Below are 26,843 nucleotides of genomic sequence, written 5' to 3'. Positions count from 1 at the left end.
TGTTCTTGGACGAAATAGCGTTTCTATCTGAAAGATTGGCCAAGATTCTAAAGCGGTCAAAAGTAAAGTTAAAATTTATAAATTAAACTTTTATCCTATATCAAGGCTATACTTTTGAGAGAAAGAAAAATGTGCCTATACAATCCTTATAAGACATAAAAGTTACTTGACTGATTATATTGTGATATTTTTTAAACCAAAGCCATTCTAAGGGAAATTAAAACTTACAACTTAACTTCTGGGTTGGGATTGCCCTTGACTCTGATCATGAAACGCAAGTAGGTATTTTCCATGATCTCAGTGTCCTTCAAGGCTACTAAGAAGTACGGAGCGTTTAGAGCATTCCTTTGCTTTCTTTCTTCCGGCGTCACTATAATGAATTTTCAAAATCTTTAAAGCTATACAATGAACGATACCTACTTGAATAGATTTGTAAATGGAACAATTAACAATATTGTTCATATGAATATTCGTTTTCAGTTTTAATATTAGGGAAAAGAAAGCATTAATTGTCGATTTCTTATGCATTGATAGCTTCAAGCTTTAGAGAAAATAAGTGCGGAACAAGTGCTCAAAAATAACTAAGTGCAAGTTTATTACATCTATAAAGAAACTTAGATTGCGTACACATAAACTACGTGTTATCCGCTTTACAATGTTTTATTCGATGAAATCGCGATGACTCATGCACGAAATAACTTTGTTTGTTTATTATAATAGTAAAAATAATACTGAAAAGAAATAATAATTAGTTTCGAGCTAGGGTGAGTTTGAATGTGAACCAAAAGAAATATACATTATGAGACTCAGAGTTCTATTGTCATTGAATTTACATAAAGCGTTTCATCTGATCCAACTATTCTATTTATCTCACCCTAAGCTCAAAGTGACGAAGTAGTAAGTTAGACTCACACTCGTGGACGACTAACTGAGCTGTGCAATGGGCGTTTCCTTTGACGTTTTCAGCTCGGGCTGTATAAACTCCAGAGTCATCTTCTCTGCAATGTTTCAGTTCAAGGCGATGACTGCCGTCTGGATCATATGATATGGAGCAACGGTCCATGAGCCGATCGGTAATCGGCTTGTTGTCCTTGAGCCAGGTCACATTCACCAAATCCGATGACTCGCGTAGAACGCATTCGAAGACCGCGTTCTCACCAGCTGAGGATTCAGATTATTGTTAGGGGAGCTCGTACGGGTGTACTTAGATGATGTTATCGTTTATTGTAGAAAACTTTAAGTAATTATTCATTTTCGGACAAGATTTGTAATTCAACAGTGACGTGTTGTGATGTGTTCTGTGTACCGTACGAGCCCTGTTTGCATGTGAAGGTAAAAGCATCGTTAGCATAATGTGTCGTGTAAGTTAATGTACTACAAGCTTATGTACAAGCACTATAAGTGGATCTACTGCTAGTAAGAAGTGTAATAGTTCTACCTCCGCATACTTACGCTCGATGTTTTGGCCTTCGAGAGTTTTTGAGAACACTGGTCTTCCATCCTGAGCTTCAGACTTGGAAATAGACCTCTGTAATTCAGACTCTTCAGAATGTACGCCGTTGGAAATGGCTCGCTTAGAATATTTGCTCTCGGAGACTGAGCCTCCATTGCTAGAACTCTCGAAACTACTTTCTAACTTTGTAGATACACCGTCAACCTTATTGCCGTCATAACTGATTTGAGAGCTATATTTAGATGAACGTCCTTCAGCTTCGTATTTTGATTCAACGCCATACTTTGATGCAATACTGTCAATTTTACTAGACGTTTCAGATTCCACGCCATACTTAGACGAAACCATATCAACTTTGATGGAGCCCTCGGATTCTTTCCTATATTTAGAAGCAATACTATCAATTTTGCTTGTGGTTTCTGATTCTACTCCATATTTAGATGCGGTCCCATCAATCTTGCTTGTTTTTTCGGTATCAATTCCGTATTTATTAGCAATGCTGTCAATTTTACTTGTAGTTTCTGACTCGATGGCATATTTTGATGCAATGCCATCAATTTTGCTGTTAGTTTCAGCTTCGACCCCATATTTAGAAGCAATGCTATTGCGTTTGCTGCTGGAATCATAATCAATTCCGTATTTGGATCCGTCTACTTTGCTTTCATAGCTAGACTCAATGCCATATTTGGAACCTCCTTCTATCTTTGATGAGCTCGAGTACTTAGATTCGTAGCGCGAGGAGACTCCGCCTTCACTAGATCCACCAGTTTCATATCTCGCACTTTCGAGACGTGATCCGCTCTCGCGGCGTGAATATGATGATAGACCAGTGCTGTCATAAGTAGAGGACTCATATCGTCCACCAGTAGATGATTTTCTAGCGCTGCTGGAGTACTCTGCTTTGTAAAAATAAATAAAACGTTTCATTTTTATCTAGGGTAATGCTTATCAAAAATTATAAGTAAAAAACAAAATTATAATTTGTGTAATTACTGGTGGTAGGACGTCTTATGAGTCCGTACGGGTAGGTGCCCTGCTTATTTCTGCCATGAAGCAGTAATGCGTTTCGGTTTGAAGGGTTGGGCAGCCGTTGTAACTATGATGAGACCTTAGAACTCATATCTCAAGGTGGGTGGCGTCATTTGCGTTGTAGATGTCTATGGGCTCTGGTAACTACTTAACACCAGGTGGGCTGTGAGATCGTGCACCCATCTAAGAAATAAATAAAAAAAACTGTACCTCCAGATATCCGCGAACTGCGGCTATACCTCGACATCTCGTCGCCAGCAATCTCCTCTGTGGTTACAGTTTGACCGCCTGCAGAAGCGCTTTCCTCGTCTGCCTTTCCAACTAATTTTTTAACTTCTTCAGTAGCGTTTAGTTCAAATTCTTTGGATTCTTTAGCTACGCTCTCGAAATTAACAGTCTGTTCAGATTTTTGTTCAGATATTTCTATGATTTTTGTTTCTTGATTTAGGGCTGAAGCAGTCTCACTAATGGGTTCTTCTAATTTAACTTCTTGCAAAGTCTGTTGTCTTTGCACACTTTCTTCGATTGCCTCAGCTGTAGTAGGCTTTAAAACAGCGGTCGCTATCTGGTCTGCGGGGGGAGTTGTAGAATCTTTCTGTTCAAACGTTTGCAACGTTTCTTCAGTTTCGGAAACAGCTTTCACAGTTTCAGAAACAGTTTCACTAAGAGATTCTGAAACTTGAATAACAGTTTCAGATGATTCTTTTGTTGTTTCTAATATTTCGTTCTCCGCTGTTTCTTTTGATATTTCAGGGATTTGTTTAACAGTTTCAAATGACTCGTCTGATCTCTTTTGTGCGTTTGTACACTCTTGAATGGCGTGGATTGGTTCTTCTTCTTCTCGAACTGTAATTCTATCTTTACAGGCAGTATCTGTTGAGATTTTTGTAGAGTCTTGTTCGAAAGATCTTATTTCTTGAAACGATTCTGTCGTTTCAACTACAGATGATTGCTTAGTAGTTTCTATTGATTTTTCAACATATTCTTCAGTCGTTTGAGACGCTTGAACAATTTGTTCTTCTACTTTTGCTTCTGTATGCTCAGTTTTTAAAGTTTGTTGACTTTCCAATTGTGATGTAACAGGTTCAGTCTCGGCGTTCAGAGCGCTTACAGTCACTGATGATTTAGTTTCTAAATCAGTTGTGACGTCACTTCTCACTTCAGTGTTGATTGCACTAACGACTGATTCTTGATTCTCGTTAAGAGATGATACTTCTACGACTTCTGATTTGGAGATTTTAGTAGCAACTGTGCTCTCAACAGATGCTTTTCTTTTGACTTTTACTTGCTGGGAAGTTTCTTCTTTAACTGAAACTTGGGTGACTTCAATGTCTTCGGTGCGGGATCGTTTCTCTTTCACCTCTTGCTCTGCTTTAACGATAACCTCTTCTGTATGTTCACGCTTTTTCTTCTTCTCTTCCGCAGTTTCTTTGGTTTCTACGGCCTGAAGAACTTGAAGGTCATCTGCTGCGTGTTCCGCAAGGGCAACTGCAAAAGGTACATGTCTATTTATATTATCCATATTTTTGATTGAAAAATCAAGCCTAGATATGAAAGAAAATAATTTCGAATATCTTGTTTTAATCTTCAAAAGAAACAAAGTAGTATAATTTTCGTCATGTTTAGAAAATAAGTTTCCCTCATGGATATTTGGGGGCGACAAAGATTATTAAAATCTAAAAAAACTTTCCGAAATGGGCTTCTGAGCTTCTTTTGATGAAATGATGATGAAACTTTGACTTAGTTCCACTACATATACCCTGTGCTTTGAATAATGTACGTAGATCATACGTATGTTTTAGACTATGCGTTCCTTACTTTACTCCACGTAATATGGTTCGACATGATTTCGTTTCAATTTAAAACAACACACAATTACAAAATCCTTTTTCATCCAATTACGAAAGTAAAGCCTAGTTTTGAGGCCATAAATGATACATTTTAGTGGCATTGCGTTGGGACAGTTGTTAAAGTAAGTTTATCACGCACGTCACGCAAACGATATGATTTACAGGCCCTTAATGTTTTCGAGATTTGTGACTTTATTACTTGGTGCCATAGTTCTAATTAGTTTGAACTTAAAACTGGATCTTTCACGATATAGTTGTTGCATGGTACGAGTGCGCGTGGCCATTAGTGTAAGCCAATATTTACCAATGTCCGAAGCGTGTTTGTTGATTTCAGCCAACCAAGTATTCTTCACGTGCTCCTTGTGAGCACCGAGGATCAAATCAAGCGGTGGATTTTTCTGGCGAAGTTCAAACTTCAATGGTTCTCCGGTCACTTCCTTTAGTTCGACTTCAGGGAGCTAAGATACAGAGGTAACAATTCAAAATATAACTACATAAACAGCAGTAGAAAGAAAATTAAAAGAATTCAATATTCGCCACAATTATAGCCGTTTTTTAGCCGTATTTTAGATTTAAAGGCACCACTACATTGTCGAAGATTCACCGGTATAATGAAGACTTCCAAATATAAACCTAGGAGTCGATTGCTCATTGTTAATTATATCCTATGGCTTTTAGGTAATTAATGATTCAGTTATACTAGACATGGGCGTCATTTAAATGTTATTTTCTCTATTACTAGTTTCTATTGTAATAAAAATTAAACTATTTCTTTTCATTTCAAATTACGAATCATTATGTATATTATAGGTCAGTAGTGACAATGTCAAAACGCCCAACTTATTTTGTAAGCTGAAACTTCATTGGAGTAACTCCAAATTTCAAATGGATATTTTTTAATGCGTTCTATTTCGAGAATCGGTCATACTTTATTTAGAATAGTTGCTGTTTTAATTTAATCTAGTATCTAATAATAATCTAATTTAAAGAATAATAATATTAGTAAAGAACTAGAAGAAATATTTTTAAGGGAACTTATACGATAATTGTTGTGATAATTGTCGAAGGGAAATGAAGAAAGTCCCGCAAAGAACCTGGAATCAATATGATATTGCTATATCTAAAAATATCGCTTTCTGGCAAAAATGCTGGCGATTTTATTGACTTTACCCACATCAAGAATAATCCAGTCGTTCAAAGTAAATACGTACTGAACACATCTTCACACACAGAGAAAGGAATAGCATTGCGTAGTGAAAAATCGAAGTATAAGCTTATAAAACTACCTTGATGATATCCTTCAGAACGAAGACAGATCTGTCCTCAGATATCCTCTTGACTTTGCAGACCAAGATCCTCGCTTTGAAGAGGAAAAGATACCGATCCTTGGTCCTGCCTTCCTGGTCGGTGACGGTAAACCAGTCGTGGGTGAGAAGTCTTCCTAGTTTATAGATGTTGCCTCTAAATCCTTCGATGGAGGCTAAGAATTTGTTGTCAGTGGCGCGATTCGGAACGCCAAGAAATAGTTCTAGAGCCTTCTGGAGGTCGTTACAGTCTTCTCCGAGACGTCTCGAATACTTCACTAGCTCCTGAATAAAATGATGCAATTGTTGATTACACGATAACGAATGAGTATATGAGAGAAGGTGTGAAAGTAGCCCCGGTCATTGACAAATTAAAGAGCGGACGTTTAGCGTGGTATAGACAGGTGATGTATAGAGAGGAGATGCACGTGACTTGATGTATGGAAATGGTAGTGCAAGGGAGAGGGGGAAGAGGTCGACCAAAGAAGACATGGATGGAGTGTGTGAATGACGATATGAGAGCAAGAGAGGTGTGAGTGCTGAGACGACAATGGATAGAGGAGAATGGAATAAAAAATTTGGCTGTGCCGACTCCACTTAGTGGGATAAGGCGGAGACAAAGAAAAAGAAGACGAGCATGAGTAAAGAAAGCTAAGGCAAACAGTAACAAATCAAATGGGTAAAATATGATATTTAGTTAACTGCAAATGATAAATTCTCTCTTACTATTTTTTATTAACTGAATATTTAAAAAAAACTCGTTCTTACATCGCCTTAGTAAAGAAGATTTTTAAACAAAGTCACTGTAAACAGACTGTAATAAAACAAAGGCTTTTATGTCAAATATCAAAGTGGGTTTGGTGTCTGTAACAACCAAAAACCAGCTGCATTCAATAAATGGTGCCATGTAGCGGTTCAACTAAAATTTAAGTCATCATAATCGTATCTTAGATTCAATACCAACCTGTCTGGTCCATCCCCTATCTATCATAAAGCTCATGCTGTTGCCAAAAAGTCTAAAATTATATAATTCTATATCTCATGGTGAATTTACCTTCAGAAGAAGCTGGTAGTCGTTGATCCTTTGTATCGGAAGCTTTAGATGTTCAGTTATACCCTTATCGTCGCCGAGACTGTCTGCTAGATCCTGTAAGTTAACATTTACTAAAACCCAATTCTGACAAGAGAAGTTCGGTTCTGGTGTGATTTTTAAAACATGATCTAGTCAAAAATTAAAAACGACTATAATTTGTGTATCTTTTTAATTTATTTTTAAATGGGTGGACGAGCTCACTGCCCACCTGGTGTTAAGTTGTTACTGGAGTCCATAGACATCTACAACGTAAATGCGCCACCTACCATGAGATATAAGCTCTAAGGTCTCAGTATAGTTACAAAGACTGCCCCGCCCTTCAAACCGAAACGCATTACTGCTTCACGGCAGAAATAGGCAGGGCGGTGGTTACCTACCCGTGCGGACTCATGAGACGTCTTACCACCAGTAATAAATGTAGTTATATATTTTTTTCCAAAAACAAGAAAATATCTACGATTTAACTAAAAGTAAGTACCTATCAAATGCGAAATAAAATTAAAGGAGAAAAGATGATTTGCAGCCAGTAACCAATAGAATTCTGGATCCCTGAATTGTTTCAAATTACATAATTTTGAAACGTTCCAATTTATATATTTTAATGTAGACATGTTTTTTATGTGTGTTACATATATTTAATGTATAACAATACCGCGCCAAGGATGATGTTTATTTTCGTAATGACCTTGATCAAGAGCGTTAACCTTCTCGTCGCATCGATACTAAAATTAAATTATCTAAAACTGAATTCTTTTAATTCGGTATACTCGTAAAAATGCGACAAACCGCTGGAAGAATCCGTAAATAGATCTTTCATCAAACAAAGTTATTTGTTTTATGAATCCTGTTCTATAGACATTCAACGCCTTTTCTTAAATTTTAAATTCACGTTGTTCGCAGTGTTATTAGATTTATAACCCACTAGCCGTACTCGCCCGCTTCGCTGGGCATTTAAAATTAACATTATTATTCAATGTCATTATTATTAGGGAGTCCAACACTCATATAAATATTAGCCTATCCATTAAGTACATGTATTTTCTACATGGATAGGTACCAAGTTTCAAGTCAATCGGTTCATTAGTTATAACGGAAGATCCATATAAACCACTGTAGATTTATATGCTAGTATAGATACTTCTAATTTCAATTAAGTTAAATTATTTTTTATAATCTTTTTTTTATTTTTTTATTGCTTAGATGTGTGGACGAGCTCACAGCCCACTTGGTGTTAAGTGGTTACTGGAGCCCATAGACATCTACAACGTAAATGTGCCACACACCTTGAGATATAAGTTCTAAGGTTTCATATATAAGTTACAACATATATAAGTTACAACTATAGTTAAAACGGCTGCCCCACTATTAAACAACCATTTTTTCAAATGTTTTTAATTCATATGGCTCACTGACTCGGTGGTGCCGCAATTAGCGTACCTGACTATTGCGCCGAGGGTCGTGGGTTCAATTTCCACATCAGGCAAAGATTCTTGGGATGAACAGGTTTGTTTGCTCTTTATGTGAGTGTATAATATCTATTTATGTACGTATTTATTTACATATTTAACCGTAAATAAGTATGTATGTCAGTCTCTGGTACCCATAAAAAAGGGAATCCTAATTTGGGGCCGGATGACCGTGCGTGATTCGTTTCCAGTTATTATTTCGTGTAGCAAATATAAATTCTATTTAAATATTCAAATAGTTTCAAGCTACAAACTATTGAAACATTATTGCATGGGTCTTTGGTTTTGTAAAATATGTGAAAGAAGTTGAATAGCGTCACACAGTTTAAGATGAAATTGGAATTGAGTGAATTGAGACCATTGTCTTATCCACTATTGTAACTTGCACTGCGCCCCATGGATGCACGTAGCGGTTAGTATGCACGTCGCGGTTTTTTTGTTCCTAGCTATGCTAATAGCCTTGAGAAGCTATATCAGCGTTATCCTAGCGTGTGGGTGAGCTCTCGGGGCTCAAACCGGAGGTGTTGCTAACATTGGCCCTAGCAAGAACAGTGCTTCGCAGAATCTACCACCGGATCGGAATCGCGACCCACTGAGAAGATCCGGCGAGAAACTCAGTGGGCTAACGTCGCGGTGCGAGCGCTAATATGTACGATCCAACCAACCGTTCCAGAATGTTACGTTGACGCAAAAAACACAGCATGCCCCATTAAATCATCTAATCTGGACGTTTCGCTTAAATTTAAAATAGTGATTTAGATTGAAATCAAAATAAATACATCTAATAAGATATAAATTTTGGGAAATTAAAGGTGACGTCAACATAATTGAATTTAAGCCAGACGTTGAAATTGGGACACGTTTTAAGTTTATCGAGGCGTCGTAGATTTAAAACAGAATCTTAAGAATGCATATGAATTTACGTTCGTATCCCAAGGTGAGCTAAGAAAATATATATTCTAGTATTATATATTCCGAAGTATCCCTTTTTCACTTATTACGAAAGCGATAGCTCACGTAAAATGAATAGAACAAAATACGGACCGCTGTTTTAAGGGACAAAATTATTTAATAGAATGTGGAACTGAATATGAAAGAAATAACACGTCAAAAATAAGTTTTCTAGTGGATTGGTGCCTGAGTTGTTTTTAATGAAGTTTAATAATATAATTTGAGACCATTTGAACTTTGAGATCAAGCTAACTGTATTTTTAAAGAAACACGTATTTTTGGTAACTAGATATTTAATTTTCGAATTAATTAACTAACACAACCACAAAAATACCAAATACATTTCGGTATTTGTTATTTTTTGTGGTTGTTTCCAAAACAACGTGGACATCATATTTGGGCAAATAATACAGAAGCTTATCTAAAGAAAACGGTAAAAAATAATAAGTAATGCTCAAAAAATAAAGGAGAGTTGATGTCTGTCATGACAACATTTTTAAAGTTATGTAGAGACCAAAACTAAGAAAGACTAAGAAGCGTTAAAAAACACGATTTCTTTATTATAATTTTAGGGACTGAACAAAGGTTTATTCGTTTATAAACTGAATATTATGAAGTTGGCGATTATTACATCACCATAATGACAATCACTTTCAGTTGTTTGTTAATGTGGATTTGATTGTAACGCAATTTTATTTGGCTCTTAATGAAAAGTGTAAACTAATCATAAATAAATAACCAGGATACAAATAAGGCTTTGCAGATACAGAAATCCATTAATCAATAGAACAGCAAATTTAAAAAGATAACACTGATGGACTTTAATCATTAATTCGCCATTCGAAAAAATGAAAGCTGTCAAAAAATTTAAGAAAATTTAAAGTGATTGTTGGAAAGAGGGAGAGAGAATCTTTTTTGGACATTAAAAGCCTATTTTTCACAATTCATCAGCTATTGATTTCAATATTAGGTAAAAAAAAATTATAGAGATTTTATGACCTGGTAACAAAGACCTTTAAGTCATGTCTTATTTTAATTTATGTTCTTATTTTTATGAAAAATGATAATATTGAGTGAAATGAAATGAAACGAAGACAATTAATTTGTGACATTAATCAACTGGGATGAAATTAAATGAGATGCGATGAGATGATATGGAATGAAATATAATCTCAGTAAAATGGTGGCCATTTACTGAGATTTTTTCAGTGGACTTTTTGGGAGGGTCCCGAGAAGTTACGTCCAGCGGCTTTGTTTCATTTTCCCACATTTGTGCACTTTCACAGATATAAAACAGTTAATAAACCACCGTTATTACACATTTAAACCCGAAGAAACACTAAATTAACAAAATAAAACAAATCACACAACTTCACTCCTCGCGTTCCCGCTAAAAAGTCCCAATATTAGGTATTTACTTAGGAAGTTGCCATTTTACAATACTGGCCACTTGTAACGTAAATTACGTGAGGCTGGCAATAAATTTTAAGCTCAGACATTCAACCTCAATTGGTTAGTGTTACGTTTTCACTACAATTGTAACATATCAATACGGACACGATAAAAATACGAGTAATTATGGAATACAAGTTCCGTCGCGGTAGAAAAGTAGCACAATCGGCTCATAAAACGATAAAAAAACATGATAAGTAGGTGCCGCTCTCAACGATGCTGCCAGCTGGATGAACTAAGGTATGCCTTACGTAGCTTAACAGACACAGGAACGAAGGGATTTTGAGCCGTATTATCACTTGAGATGAGAAATAGATTCTTTTTAATAATGATAGGTGGTCATCATATTGGTTTGGTCCAGGTTCACCGCGTAAGCAATGCCCCAAACGATAATAATCCCTAAAAAAGTCATGGTCACTGTTGGTATTCTTCTTCTCAGTCGTGTCACTCTTGACAGAGTGGTCATGATCGTCATGTAGTGTTGGAAGGGGCAGACTTGATGCGTCTCACGATGTCGCGCCATCTCTCCCTGCTCGAGGCCATTCTACTGCACTCATTTAGGGGACCTCCCACTGCAGTTTTAATTTGGTCGGTCCACCGCATTGGTGGCCTCCCGCGTTGGTCTAGTGGCAATATAATTAATTACAGCTTCTTACAAAACGGCATCAGCCTTACTACGGGTGTATAGTGAGGAATTCGACATAATAATGGAGAAGCTGGCGAATCTCCTATCCTTGGTTGGTAGCTCGTCTCCGCTACTCCTATACTACATACAACTCTCGACCCTATGGGAAACAACAAACAGTCTCTAAACAAAAGCAAGGGTTGAAAATTTTACGGCATCCACCGTTCTACGTACCACACCTTCGCCGATAGACTTCTAATATTTAGAATGTTCGGCCAACTTCTTGACAGGAAAAAAAATCTATACCCCGAAAGCTGGTACAAAATGTCATTAAAGAGTTTGTTAGCGCTGACTTATTCAATGGAATACATTGAAAAAATTACCAGTGCGCTGGCAGAGATCTGTCGATACCACGGTGCATTTTTTGATTGATAGAAAAAAAAAGAAAAAAAAGGTTTTTAATAATATTTACTAAAGGGCAATTTTGTAGGTAAATACCAATTTTTTATAAAGTTTTAAATCATAATTACTTGTGTCAGATATGTTCAGGTGCTGGTTTTGATGATTTTCAAACTTTTTATGTTGATAGCTATTTCGTCCACAGACCTTATATTCCATAGGTATATGATTTTCCGTGAGAAATTTCACAAAGGGACCGCTAAATAATTAAACTAGAAATTGGCATTTGAAAGTTTTCAACAGAATGCATTGATCCGCCAAGATTTGCTGGCAAATAATCAAAATTCTGAACATTACATTTTCATGTTTGTTTTAAAGTTTATAAAATACCTTCCTAAATAAAACATGGACTATCTGTTTTATTTATTTATTAATTGGGATCTTAGTTCAATTCTAAATAGATAATTAAGGTGTTCCAAAAAACCGCCTAAAAGGTTTGACATTTTCATTCTTTCAGATTATTTACAAAACCTAGAAATGGTTTTGTATGGTTTTTCTACTGACAGAGCTCTTAGTAAATAATGTTTGGGTGGTTCTCTCACTGGATTAAATAAAGAAAGACTCTAAACAGCTCATAAGTACCCGTGGAGACTTTGTCTCCTGTTTACGACTAAAGAGAAGTCGTCGTGGCCTAAAGGATAAGACGTCCGGTGCATTCGTATCGAGCGATGCACCAGTGTTCGAATCTCGCAGGCGGGTACCCAATTTTTCTAATGAAATACGTACTTAACAAATGTTCACGATTGACTTCCACGGTGAAGGAATAACATCGTGTAATAAAAATCAAACCCGCAAAATTATAATTTGCGTAATTACTGGTGGTAGGACCTCTTGTGAGTTCGCGCGGGTAGGTACCACCGCCCCGCCTATTTCTGCCGTGAAGCAGTAATGCGTTTCGGTTTGAAGGGTGGGGTAGCCGTTGTGACAATAATGAGACCTTAGAACTATATCTCAAGATGTGTGGCGCATTTACGTTATAGATGTCTATGGGCTCCAGTAACCACTTAACACCAGGTTACACACGATCGTCCACACATCTCAGCAATAAAAAAAAAAAAGGTAATATTTCAGGGTTGTCATGTCATAGATAAATATAAAATCAACGATTTCCAGCGCATTTCTCATGTCCACGACGTAAATTCGAAGATTGACAGGTACCGCTATAATAATATATCGAGTTTCAAAAAGTATTTTAAAACATGCGAGATTTTCATAAGGCCTCTATTGCCTCACCGAGACGGTTTACCTCGAACAAAATATTTATTACTTGTGACTGCGTTCGCTTGACATCTTGTGAGTTTTTTATTGGCTACGTAAAGTTTACCACCCACTAAATCTATACTCTATACTAATATATAAATCTACAGTGGTTTTTATGGATGTTCCGTTATAACTACTGAACCGATTGACTTGAAACTTGGTATCCATGTAGAAAATACATGTACTTAATGGATAGGCTAATATTTAAATGAGTGTTGGACTCCCTAATAATAATAAATAATAATGTTAATTTTAAATGCCCAGCGAAGCGGGCGAGTACGGCTTACTTCTTAAATAGGTACTTCATAAAAAACAATAATTATTATTCTCGAGAAACAAACAACGTAATCTTAACGTCCAATTGGCGAGAGGTCATTAAAATCGGTCGCTGCGCAAGTACATTATAAACTGCGAATATAGTGAGAAAGCCTTGACTCCATTAGCTAGATTCTGAGGATAGAGTTGAATGTGTTATGCCGAACGGAAACACAGGAAGCTTGTGTTTATTTGACTGTTAATTCAAACGCTATAAAGTAGGTATATGTATATATGTATTTATATTTTTCATTTATTTAGCACAAGACAAAGATATGGTAATTTAGAAATTGTAGTAGTGCTCTTTTTACTGGAGGTAGGACCTCTTGTGAGTCCTCGCGGGTAGGTAATGCCTATTTCTGCTGTGAAGCAGTAATGCGTTTCGGTTTGAAGGGTGGAGCAGCCGTTGTAACTATACTTGAGACCTTAGAACTTATATCTCAAGGTGGGTGGCGCATTAACGTTGTAGATGTCTATGGGCTCTAGTAACCACTTAACACCAGGTGTGCTGTGAGCTCGTCCACCAATCTAAGCAATAACAAAAAAAAAGTAACAGTGGGCTGATATATATTACTATAAAAAAAGTAACTGATTAATTAAACGGATAATATAATCATATGTACATAGACAGTCTAGAATCAACGGAAAAAGAAACGTTATTGCTCTCTTCGATGGTCTGATCCTTAAATGTTAACTTAAATATAGGTCAAGGTCATCCGATGGATCAGTGGGAGGCGTCCTCCGCGATCACCTAAGCATCGAATACAAAAAGCGGACAAGCTGAAAAACAACGTTACAGCGGACACGAACAAACACCCACGCATCACTAGAAATAAACCAGACGACTCCCGTAACACAACACCACCACGTAACATTGAATGTTGAAGAAAGAATCACCGATACCAAGCCGTCAACCGTTCTATTTATACGTACACTAATTGAGACGAGAGCTTCGTACCTGTTCGTATTAAGGTATCACAAGAAACACAATCACATCACACACTTCACTCAGACGAGTGGTCGGAGGTCGTATAGCGCTGGAGGGAGCGAGGTGGACGCTGCCGCGGATCCCAAGCGACTGCTCCTCAGCCGGTACCGGACCGAGCGCCGGCTAAACTTAGAACACCACCAAACGATGGATTTCAGTGGATAACGCAATTGCTGAGGTGACGCGCTTGTTATCAATCGAGGAATTCTGACGGTCAACTCCAGCTCGACCTTCAAGGTTAAAAAACAAACCTCAGCGTAAACATCCCTCTTAATTTCTCATTAACAAAATTACACGCTCATTAATTTAGAAAGGTTTCCTTAAATTGTTTAATGACGACTTTTGTATACTTTCGAATTTATAGAACGCGGAGGGAGCACGCTTTGTTGGTTCCACATAATTGGTGCTTTATAAACGTTTTATGTGGAAAAAATATATCATAAGTGATTGTTCGGAATTAGTCACTGAGCATCACGTACGCCGTATCTGCTTTCGGAAGTAATAAACGCATAAACTCCAATATGCTTAGTGCGAGTATCTTAACTTCTCGATCGCGTAAAAGTTAACTCAAATTTGTATGAAGTTGAAACAGCGCCCTTAGCGGCAAACGAACTGGTGGTAGAACCTCTTGTGAGTCCGCGCGGGTGGGTACCAACATCCGCCTATTTCGGCCGTGAAGCAGTAATGCGTTTCGGTTTGAAGGGTGGCGCAGCCGTTGTAACTATACTTGAGACCTTAGAATTTATGTCTCAAGGTGGGTGGCGCATTTATGTCGTAGATGTCTATGGGCTCCAGTAACCACTTAACACCAGGTGGGCTGTGAGCTCGTCCGCCCATCTAAGCAATAAAAATAAGAAAAGAAGGGAAGCTGTTCCAACTCTTTACAGATCTGAGTTAACTTTTACGCGATCGAGAAGTTAAAAAAAATCCGTACTAAGCACACAGATATGACTCGCTACTAGTATGGCTTAACCCTGGAGTAGAAGATATAAGTTATATATACCACCATGGTAAAAAGCCACGTCGTTTGATAACGATTTGCGTAATTACTACTTTTTGGGAATTTTATGGATTAGTATATATTTAAAAACATAAAAAAGCCACCTCAACCCTATCTTTGAGCTTAGCATCGACTGACTCGCGAGCAATTACTGTTCACGCGAAACTCTTCTCCGCGTCAGTTCTCCAGGGCCTCGCTGGAGTATTTACTACTACTAGGGATACCTTACTATCCCTTTTGCTACAAAGTTTATGTACGTTCAAAGTTCCTAATTATATAAAAGCCGGTTTTCAAGTTAGCTACTGGTAAAACGATTTCTAGATCGAAGGAAATAGATATTATTTATACCATAATGAAATAAGACGCTCCAGTTCCAAGGATTATTTCACTGCATTTGTAGGGCTATGGAGTTGAAATAGTAAGAAACAAATCCTTTAAATTTTCGTCGACTGACGATCGTTCTGCCCAAAGACTTTGTTGGTATTAAACAGTCAAAAATTAGATGTAACTATCAATATACACAGTACTGTATAACAGTTTCAGGTATTTAGCAACTAAATAAAGTAACAGTGCACAAATGTTACTAAATTGGTGCATATAATTCGACATGCCTTTAGAAAAGGTTACACAATTAGTTTCTTGACTTGTATGAAACATTGGTGCCCTTCTGAAGTGTCCTTTCCGCTTTACTTTTGAGCTCAAGCGTCGAAAATAATTTCGGCTTGTCGAGAGGATCCTTGAACAAAAATTGTGTGCAATGCACAGCTGGAAAATAAGAATGGCACCGTCTTGTACAACTCGTCAACAAAAATATAATTACCTCGACCTCTCTACCAGAGTGTAGCTGTGTAGTGTAAAAAGAAGACATGATACGTTGATTGCTTTTTGTGAAATGATTTTACCGATCACACCAAATGTTCCCCTGGACGTTTTTGTGTGATGGCATTCACCACGTTATTTCTGTGGGTTTCTGGATAACCATTTAACACTGAGATGAGGACTGCCGGACTGACTTGGAGTGATATCAAGGAGCAAGCGCAAGACAGGGTCAAGTGGAAACAGCTTCTGAGGGACCTATGTACCAGCGGAGTACCTTATGATAATAACAACAATAACTTGACACTACAGGTTGGAAGGCCTGTGGGATAATCTGACATTTGTCCAAATTAACTGCTGTTTACACAGAAATTTCAAGAATCTCGCACGGGAAATAGGTATTACAAATGATTATGTAGGTGCACAAGTCGCGTTGTGTTGACTTACGATTATTTCTGGATCTGAATCAGCAATGACGAGTGTTTAATGCGTAGGAACACAATATTCTTTTAGCCCACTGGAGTGGACGTTTCATATTGACTGACTACAATTTTAATAATATTTTTCATTCAGTGAACAATTTTCGCCAACAGACTTTTTTAAATTTAAAATATTTTTATTACTTAATCGCAGCGGAAAAATAGAACCGTTCATTGAGGTGCTTCCACCGACAAGATTCTTTTTCTAATTGACTTGTAATCGAAATTCATCACGATGAAGTCAACTGGCCTAAAGGATAAGACGTCCGGTGCATTTGTATGGTGCGATGCGACTGTGCCGGTGTTCGAATCCCGCCGGCGGGTACCAATTTTTCTAATGAAACACGTCCTCAACAAATGATCACGGTTGACTTCCACGGTGAAGGAATAACATCGTGTAATAAAAATCAAACCCGCAAAATTATAATGTGCGTAATTACTGGCGATAGGACGTCTTGTGATCCCACATGGGTAGGTACCAACATCCTGCCTATTTCTGCCGCGGCATAGTAAAGCATTTCGGTTTAAAGGTTGTGGCAGCCGTTGTAATGTAAAAATTGAAACTTGAACTCATGTTTCAAGGTGAGCCGAAGCATTTATATTGTTGATGTCCATGGACTCAGGTGACCGGTTAACGCCAGGTGAGTCATGAGCTCCAGTTATCTGAGCAATAAAAAAAAAGGTAAAAGCATCGTTTACTATTTCGTAAAAACAATAATATGAACGACTAGCGGCCCGCTCCGGCTCCGCCCGGGTCTTTAACAAAAACTTCAACGATATTTGATGTTGTTTTATTTTTTTAAATAAAAGAACACTTATTGCGGCATAGCTGTAATATGCTATCGTGACACTTTTTGTAAATAATAATGTGTTCTACAAAGTCGTAGTACACAATATTTTATTCATCATCAATAGTTTTCGAAGGGCACGCGATATAAATAATATTTTAGGTAATTTTATCATTATTAGAGTTTTAGTAAAGATCCCTAATTTTTTCAAAAAAGATTATAGCCTATGTCACTCGGGAATAGTGTAGCTTCCAAACAGTGAAAGAATTTCTCAAATCGGTTCAGTAGTTTCGGAGCCTATTCAAAACAAACAAACAAATAAATATTTCCTCTTCATAATATTAGTATAGATGTAATGTTTAATTAAATCAATCACAACTGACAATAAAACAATAGGATCCGGGGATATTGCAGAAAAAATAATAAAAAGAGAAAATTGGCGACTAAAGAATAGTGAGAGCGCCGCGGCGCCGTATGGTTGCAACGCTTTTCAAACCGCTTTTTCCTACCTTTTCTGATAACTTCGAGGGGTTGCTTGAGGTACATAAAAGCACTGTAAGTGGATCTGGAGGATCAGAAACCGGCAGGTACGCCTTTTTTTTTTATTGCTTACATGGGTGGACGAGTTCACAGCGTACCTGGTGTTAAGTGGTTACTGGAGCCCATGGACATCTACAACGTAAATCCGCCACCCACCTTGAGATATAAGTTCTAAGATCTCAATATAGTTATAACGGCTGCCCCACCCTTCAAACCGAAACGCATTACTGCTTCACGGCCGCAATAAAAAACGCTTGCCGTCAATATATGATAGGGATTAGTAAGAACTAATTTGGTCAAACCAAACTATCAGTCTGAATGTTTGTTGATAACGAAGTGTTCGGAGTGAAACAAATGATGGCTCGTAGGATTGTTGTTATCATCGTTCATAGCTACTGCAAACCTTTATCGAAATTCGTTTCACAGTAAAATAAGTTGGCACTGTTAGCTACATATGTTTCTTGTCGAATCAGACAGCTCTTTGCTACGCTCTTGAACAATAAAAAACCCGCACGAACTTGCTCGATAATCTATATATTATTAAGTGAAGCAAAAACTTTTCTTATTACTTATAGTCTGTGGTCAAATTGAGAATAGATTAAATATTGTTTGTCTTTAATTTAATATTTGTCTAAAGTGTAGTCTTGGCGTTATCTGTGATTATGGAAGTGTTTTATTTGACAACAGAGTCTTAATAGTGTACAAACTTATAATTTCAATAAATTATAGTCGAATTTCAACTACCGGGGGACCACTAGTTATATAAAAACTATTATTCGTCTCTGGACATTATCTGAAAGACTAGCTTTTTTATTCCCCTATAGGCACACGAGCATACGGCCCACCTGATGGTGAGTGATCACCGTCGCCCATGGTCGTCAGCAATGCCAGGTTCAGAGCAAAGCCGCTGCCTACCGTTAAGTACTCAAACTAGCTCTTAGGAATCGTCCTTAATCTAGCAGGCAAGTACTACAGACATTTGGTGTGCTCGTGTTTTTTTTTTTATTGTCCTTGTAGCCAGACGAGCATACGGCCAACCTGATGGTGAGTGGTTACCGTCGCCCATGGACTTCAGCAATGCCAGGGGCAGAGCCAAGCCGCTCGAACGTACGTGTCTAAACAGACGACCCTTTTTATTGCTGTTAAAGATAGATGATTGGGAACCTCCTCTTGTTGAGATTACCCTAGCCAGTTAATACCGACACTCACGAAGGCATAGTCTGGCCGCTATAAAGTGTTCATAAAGCCTCGTTTGAGGAGGGCGACTTTCTCTACGAAGGGAGAATCTCTAATTTCGCAGTATTTATTAATTTGTATACTACAGCCTGCTTAGTACTATCATCATGTTTAATTCAGATAGGAAACAGTCTTTTGGGGAGCAGTGTAAAGGATCTGATATTTCTTCTAAGACATGACTTTTATTCACATTTTTAAATAACGAAATGTCTAAAAGTATCTCTCCGATTGACTTTAAATTTAGTAGTACTACAATGTAAGCGTTCATTGAAATCGGATACTACGTAAATCCTATCCAGGATGGATCGTTTTTATCTACCATCACTTTTATTTATTTATTGCTTAGATGTGTGGACGAGCTCACAGCCCACCTGGTGTTAAATGGTTACTGGAGCCCATAGACATCTACAACGTAAATGCGCCACACACCTTGAGATATAAGTTCTAAGGTCTCAGTAGTTACAACGCTGCAATGGCTGCCCCACCCTTCAAACCAAAACGCATTACTGCTTCACGGCAGAAACAGGAGGGGCGGTGGTACCTACCCGTGCGGACTCACAAGAGGTCCTACCACCAGTAAAAATACATACACAATGATGACCACGACTACTCTGTCAAAAGTGCAAGTGACTGAGAAGAGGAAATCGCATACTTACTATAGTGAGTGTTTCTATAGCACTGGTAGTTTACGGACTAAAGAGTGGTTGGTACAAGTGACGCTCCATTCCGGGAAATTACAACGTGTTCCATTATTTTTGAGTTAGAAACTGAACGTCAGTGAAATCGGGACGATAGCCTGGTAATATGTAGCGATTGTTCTACTCAGAAAAGTACCTTTCAATTCTCAATTAACTTTACGATTAAGCGGTAGTTGTCAATATACATTTACGAAGGAAAGACGTGTTTCTCTAACTGATCCGCCGGCACAAACCAAACTGAACCTTACGACCTCACCACCAGTATTTAAAAAGCTCGACTCAGTTAGATTACATGAATCCCGGCTACTGAGTGACTTCGAAATTTAATTGCCTAAAACTCGAGACTATAAATAACAAATTAGTTGTTACAAAACGTAGCCCACTGAATTTCTCGCCGAATCTTCTCGGTGGGTTGCGATTTCAAACCGGTGGTAGATTTAGCGAAGCGCTGCCTTTGCGAGGGCTAATTCACCAGGGCGAGTCCCGTGAACTCGACCACATGTTCGGTGAAGCTAGTATTACTCTTTGAGGCTACTAGCATAGGTAATGCATAGGTAAAATAACTTGTCCAAATTTTATTGTTCTACCAAATTCTACGGTGCCTACTTCCAAGAGGAATCATTGGATATTCCAAAAAGTAAGCATTAGATGAGAGATTATTCCCCCAAAATCCAATCAATTCTTGCAATCGACGTCTAATATTAAAATGTTATCGTTGTCGAGTTATTCAGGCGATCGGCCTCATTCTGACGCGAGCCGACAGAGATCGCGCCGAGGTGCGGCCGGCACGCAAACTATTCTGGTTCTTGGCGCGATGCCCAGTTTAAAAACGCCTTCCAATATCACGGCGAAATGATGGAACGTTTTGCGGATTTTTACGATGAGCTTTGCCGTCTGGATTGTTTCTTGATATCTTTGACTAATACGATGGTAAATGACGGTAAAGTTCATAAGTGGTTAATCCGTGGAGGGGAGCTCATTCCAAAGCCGGATGGTACGTTTTTTTATTTATTGCTGAGATGGATGGACGAGCTCACATTCCACCTGGTGTTAAGTGGTTACTGGAACCCATAGACATCTACAACGTAAATGCGCCACCCACCTTGAGATATAAGTTCTAAGGTCTTAGTATAGTTACAACGGCTGTCCCACCCTTCAAACCGGAACGCATTACCGTGCGGTCTCACAAGAGGTCCTACCATCAGTAATACGTGGCAAAAATGGTCTCTGGAAACGCACTGTGGATGACCGCAGTGGCTCCAGGTAGTATGGATGAACTTTACTCCGGTGGAGGGTGGTGCGATGGTAAAAACGAGATGATGGTGTCATCTCAAACAATTCCTCGGTACGTTTGCAGGCAGCGGCTCGGCTCTGTCCCTGGCATTGCTGACGTCCATGAGCAACGGTAACCACTTACCATCCGGTGGGCCGTATGCTCGTCTACCTGTTCGGGCAATAAATAAATAAAAAAGATTATCCAGCCTAATCTTATTTTTGTATTTGAAGATTTATTTAATTCATTTTAATGATCTGATCGTTTTGAGCCCAAGACCTATTGAACGTTAAGCGGTGGCTGGATCCATGGGCAGCATTGTGATTGCCAGGGCCCCCTGTCCTACCCTCGCATTAGAATCGCATGATAGCTTTTCAACAACATCAGGTAGTTTAGATGATACTGGTATAAGAAGACATACTAAAGGCCTCATTGCTGGTGGTAGGGGTATTGTAAGCCCACACGCATCCATCCAACATCTTTCTTCCACGAAGCAACCGTGCCTTCTGGCTTGCAAGGTGGGACGTTGTACTATACAATTGAAATATACTGTGACCTTAGGACTTATATCTCAAGGTGGGTGGCGCATTTACGTTGTACATGTCTATGGACTCCAGTAACTACTTAACACCAGGTGGGCTGTGAGCTCGACCCACATATAAGAAATAAAAAAAATAAAAAAGTAAACAATTTTACTATTTAGGTCTATTGTGCACATTAAGACGTGGAAAAATATTTCATTTCGGAAAATATCATGACGCTAAATTTTAATTATTACTTTCTTTTTTTTTATGATTGAAAGATTACTGGTGGCCCGGAGGCCTTTCCAGCTTCACCAGGACAGGTGGGCGAGCAAAGGCTCAGCCAGGAGGAATTACTTCTCTACTGCATCTCATAATATGATTTTATTTGAAAATATAATATTTCAAACAACTACTTCCATCTGTTTGAACTATCTGATATCTATTTGTAAGACAGTTTCCAAACCGATTTAACAATTTTAGTTCTCCTGAAACATTGTAGATGGCGTATGCTTAATTCGTTCTAGTTTTAATTTACATATCATCTTTCTATATTCACTTTCAGTTTCAGGAATCATGTATTTTTTCAAATGCTAATTCTAAATAAACTGGATAGATGGCGTTGATATACAAAAATTTATAACTAAGAATAATAGATGGCGTTATCACAATGAAGACTATATTTATATTACTAGATCTTTCATGAAGACTGAAATATGGCGGTATCGTTAATTTAATATCAATAGGTCTCGTCCTTAAAGACTTTATGCTGTTTAATATTTGCATTTAGTATTATATTGCTGCTAAAAATTCCAATTAATGACTCGAGCGAGTACGGAAATCTGAAGATTCACTTGTCAAGACTGACCTGAAAGTATTTCTTCACGACTGGATCGTTAGCTAGAAGATACTGGGCTTTTGGCTCGTCGCGGCAGTAAGCGACGTGCTTGTCGAACTCCCGCTCCATGCGAAGAAGCGCTCTTCCTAGCATTCGAGGCTCACCAGCATAGTACTTAATGCCCTCAAGAAGAACGCTGTAAAAAAGTTATACGGAATCAACAAGGAATTGAATCTTTCAATCTTAAGCTGTACAAATAGACACTAGCCTACCCTTAAGGTCCTACTACCTTTGAGAGAAAAAGGAACGTACCATACTCAGAATTATTAAAGCCCTGTTTGAAGAAGGACATTTCATAGCACACGGAAAAATACTCCCAGAGGAGCTGTGCATATTAGAGCCCGATGGTGTGTGGGGAAAATTAGCACTTTCATATACAGTTAACGAATGTTTGATGGTGAGCAGATTGTTTTCCGTTTGAATTTTGAACAAAAATGGATACTTGCTGCATTGGCAGGGCTCAAAAGTTGAGCCTTTTCTCTATTATCTCTATTATCAATACAATAGAGACAGCCTTTTGAGCCCGTATTGGTTGATACCACCTTATAGCTAAAATCTACCGTGAAGTTATTATGTTTTCAGGCTAGTAGCTTCAAAGGGCACACAAAAGCACGTCATTACGGATCTTCCCGATCCATTGACGGTGCTTTTAGGTACCTCAAGCACCGGTCGCCGTCTTCACCGAACCGAAAGGGTTCGGCGAATAAATTAACCCACAGACACAGCCCACTGAGTTTCTCACCGGATCTTCTCAGTGGGTCGCATTTCCGTTCCGGTGGTAGATTCTGCGAAGCACTGCTCTTGCTAGGGCCAGTGTTATATGTAGCGACACCTCTGGTGTGAACCCGGAGAGCTCACCTATATGCTAGAGTAACGTTTACATATCCTCTCAAGGCTATCGGCATAGGTAGAAGAAAAAAGGCACGCAAAGGAATTGATATAACGCTCCTAAGGCTAAAAGTTGGCGGCGGTCTACGTCTTGAGGATTAATCGGCTTTATAGCCCTTCAAATTCCAATAAGAAAAAACAAACATACGTATTATGAAACTCGCAGATCTGCCTGAAGTTGGAGAATAACAGTTCACGATTATCGAAGACCGGTTTCGGTGCGGTGGCCTTGTCGATGGGCTTCATGTACCGGGAAACGACCTGCTGCATATCTCTACCGAACTCCTCTTCCGTCTCGATCAGCTCGCGAACCACGGCCCTGAAATAAATTTTTATTTAGCTGAATTTTTGTTTATTTTTTGTTTAATATAAGTTATTGTTAATGTTTGTCTGACCCATCGTTTTCTCAGCTTTTGAATATCTCATGTTAGATCTCATTGATTTGTAAAATTTTGGGTAATACGGTTTATATATTAGCATCGCAGTTTCAGATTTACAAAGATTAACTTTGGTGGGTGGCGAGTGTAAAAAAGAAAAACTGCATGTGTGACGGATAAGCAATAGTCACAACGAGGCGTGAGGCGAGGCTTTGATTCAATCCAATTGATAATATATTGATTCATACAGTATATCTAAATGTACAGTATTACCAAATACTTATTTTAGAATCAAAAGTCAATCAATTTCGTCGTAATTTTAAAAGGATCATGTGGTAATGTTTTAGGAATTGTTTGTAATAATTAATTCGCGATTGGTAAGTTCAAGATCGAGTGGAAAATTAAAGGACTTATGCAATCGCACCGACCAAATATTTGTAATTTTTCAATCAACAACATTTAATTTATTGGCGCGTTGATGATTACTGCTAAGACGGTAAAATGATAAACATTTCAATAAATTACGAGAATTACCTCAGTGACTCAGTGTGCTAGCATTCGAAAGATATGCCAAGAGTGGTGGGCGAGTGTGAATGAATGGAATTGTGAAAAGACCATGAAGCAGTTTGCTTTTAGCGAAACTTCTTTAACCGGATTTTTTAAGTTCATCGTTAATATTTGTATTTGAAACCTAAAATTGGAGGAAATAAGTGTTATTGAACCGTAGTCAACTAGTTTTTTTCATAATATGAATAAAATAATAGGACCCCTAGAGGGGTAAATGGAGTGATGATTTACGTAGATATTTTTTTTCTAAAAACGAAAGACGAAGCCGCTTTCAATCATCAAAATAAATAAATTAATAAATAAACATTTCACGCAGATTGCGCCGTGAAGCTGTTTTGGATAAACTATTTGCTATTCTAAACTTATCTTAATAAAGGTCTAGCCTCGCCTTCAAGTGGTCATCGTCCAAGAATTGTCGGACTTGAACATCAACAAATGGTAGGACTTTTTGTAAGTTCACATCGGTTATTAATACATTTTATTATATTGCAATAGATTGGCAGTGAGAAACAGTATTACCATCTGCAAGCGTACCTTGCTAAAAAAGACTTAATGTAAAGTAACAAATTATCGCTCGTAGACACAACGGCCGGATGTTATCAAATAACTGTTTGGCAACAAATAGGACGGTAACGAGACAAGTGCTGATCTAATTGGGCGTTTGTATGATTTATTAATCGAACGCATATGTTGTGCTTACCTACTGTGGATATTTCAAGCCTCATCTTTTGGCTCTTTCACGAATTTCGATTGGCAAATGGTTTATCTTGACGACATTTATACGATCAAGAAACTTTGTGTATTTTGGAAATGGAAGCCAGCTCTAATTAAAAAAATAAACAACTTTTACAGGCGTACCTACGACTCTTCAGAAAATTTCCCAAAATTCATCTTTTCATAGCGTTTTCACAGAATTTCACAAAATTCTCTATAGATTTAAGAAATTTGTCAAGAAACATTTGTGTTACAATGGTTATTATAAAGTAACAGATTATTTATTAGATGGGCCTTAATGAAAATGTGACGTTTGAATCCGATGTTTTCATATTCTTATTTTAATTATTGCTTATTGTGTAGGATTACTTTTTTTTATTACTTAGATGGGTGGACGAGCTCATAGCCCACCTGGTGTTAAGTGGCTACTGGAGCTTATCGACATCTACAACGTAAATGCGCCACCCACCTTGAGATATAAGTTCTAAGGTCTCAAATATAGTTACAACGGCTGCCCCACCCTTCAAACCGAAACGCATTACTGCTTCACGGCAGAAATAGGCAGGGTGATGGTACCTACCCGCGCAGAATCACAAGAGGTCATACCACCAGATACATTACCATTTTGTAATGTAACTTGAAAAAAAGTTATTTGGGCTTCTTTAAAAATACAAGATGACAATAAAAAGAGACAAGCCCGCTCAGTTTGTTTCACCGGCTATTTTCAGGTTTGTGGACTCTTTTTGGGACACCTACATTTCATGACATTAAATTCGAAATTTATTATTTTGAATTTGAAGAAGACAGTCCATTTTTAGCGTCTCTTTTCCATAATTTCACGAGTCGCACTACCCAAAAACGAAAATTAGGGAAACGTGAAACAACACATGGATAAGAAAAAAACGTAAAACCTGATTATAAAATTCTGAATGCGGTAAAATAAACTACTCATACGTTTAATTCAACAGAAAACATTTAAACATTATTTGTTAAAATTATTACACGACCAAAATCATTTTCTACCTACACTACCTTAAACTTTTTAAGCATTGGCGCAACAAAAATCTATATATTAATACGTGAAGCAAAAACTTTGTACCCCTTTTTACGAAAATTGTGCGGACGGAGGAGTATGAAATTTTCCACACTTATAGAGAATACAGAGAAGAAGTGCACAATGCTAATATTTTTTTTAAATAATGCATAAAAGATACATTAAATCAATAAAGAAAACATTACACACAGTACATACCCTGTATTTGACGCACACACGCATGCATACTATTTATTGTCAAACTTTTGTTCTTGACGTCTGTTGTCAAATTGAGAATAGATTAAATATTGTTTGTCTTTGTTAATATTTTTTATAGTGTAGTCTTGGCGAAATTTGTGATTATAGAAGTATAAAATACAATCATAATAGTGTACAAACTTACAATTCCAATTAATTATAGTCGAATTTCGACTACTGCGGGACCTCTAGTAATATTAGATGAATCAGGAAACAGATAGTAATGAGATGAAGTTTTACATTTGGCATTGTCTTACTATTGAAGCTTTAAATGTAATAGCAGTCACTTCAGGTGTAGGTGCAACCTGACAGTTTGCCAAAGCACTCTAAATTCTTGTTGTGTATTACAGTACACGCCGTGGCATTCGACTGCTGTCCCAAACAAAGTCGTAACGCTATGTACAAAATGAAGATTGACCGGTACGAAACAGCTTTTCTTATGATTTTTACGATATTATGACATGAATCAGGAGATCCTGGTTTTTTTTTCGGGTAAGGAGCCGAACCTCCTA

At 37.8% G+C, this 26,843-nt stretch overlaps 1 protein-coding gene across 6 annotated transcripts in view; it reads right to left on the bottom strand.

Annotated features, from left to right (window-relative positions):
• The window catches only part of Obsc (Obscurin), a 125,004-nt gene that overhangs the window by 56,275 nt on the left and 41,886 nt on the right, over positions 1-26,843 (bottom strand). For 4 of the 6 annotated variants that reach the window (XM_028178321.2, XM_089727322.1, XM_089727323.1 and 1 more), the window contains exons 5-13: positions 23,531-23,701; positions 22,465-22,630; positions 6,691-6,783; positions 5,619-5,921; positions 4,637-4,790; positions 2,693-3,970; positions 1,453-2,352; positions 913-1,161; positions 229-370 (exon numbers count right to left, since the gene is read on the bottom strand). In XM_028178321.2, the coding sequence (XP_028034122.2) occupies positions 229-370; positions 913-1,161; positions 1,453-2,352; positions 2,693-3,970; positions 4,637-4,790; positions 5,619-5,921; positions 6,691-6,783; positions 22,465-22,630; positions 23,531-23,701 (3,456 nt within the window). The remainder of the gene's footprint in view (positions 1-228; positions 371-912; positions 1,162-1,452; positions 2,353-2,692; positions 3,971-4,636; positions 4,791-5,618; positions 5,922-6,690; positions 6,784-22,464; positions 22,631-23,530; positions 23,702-26,843) is intronic. The other 2 variants (XM_089727320.1, XM_089727321.1) reach the window with 2 other exon arrangements.

Source organism: Bombyx mandarina, chromosome 05, assembly GCF_030267445.1.
Source record: "Bombyx mandarina strain Sakado chromosome 05, ASM3026744v2".
NCBI lineage: Eukaryota > Metazoa > Arthropoda > Insecta > Lepidoptera > Bombycidae > Bombyx > Bombyx mandarina.
Note: the sequence above shows the minus strand (reverse complement) of the source record. Positions and strands in the feature narration are given on the sequence as shown.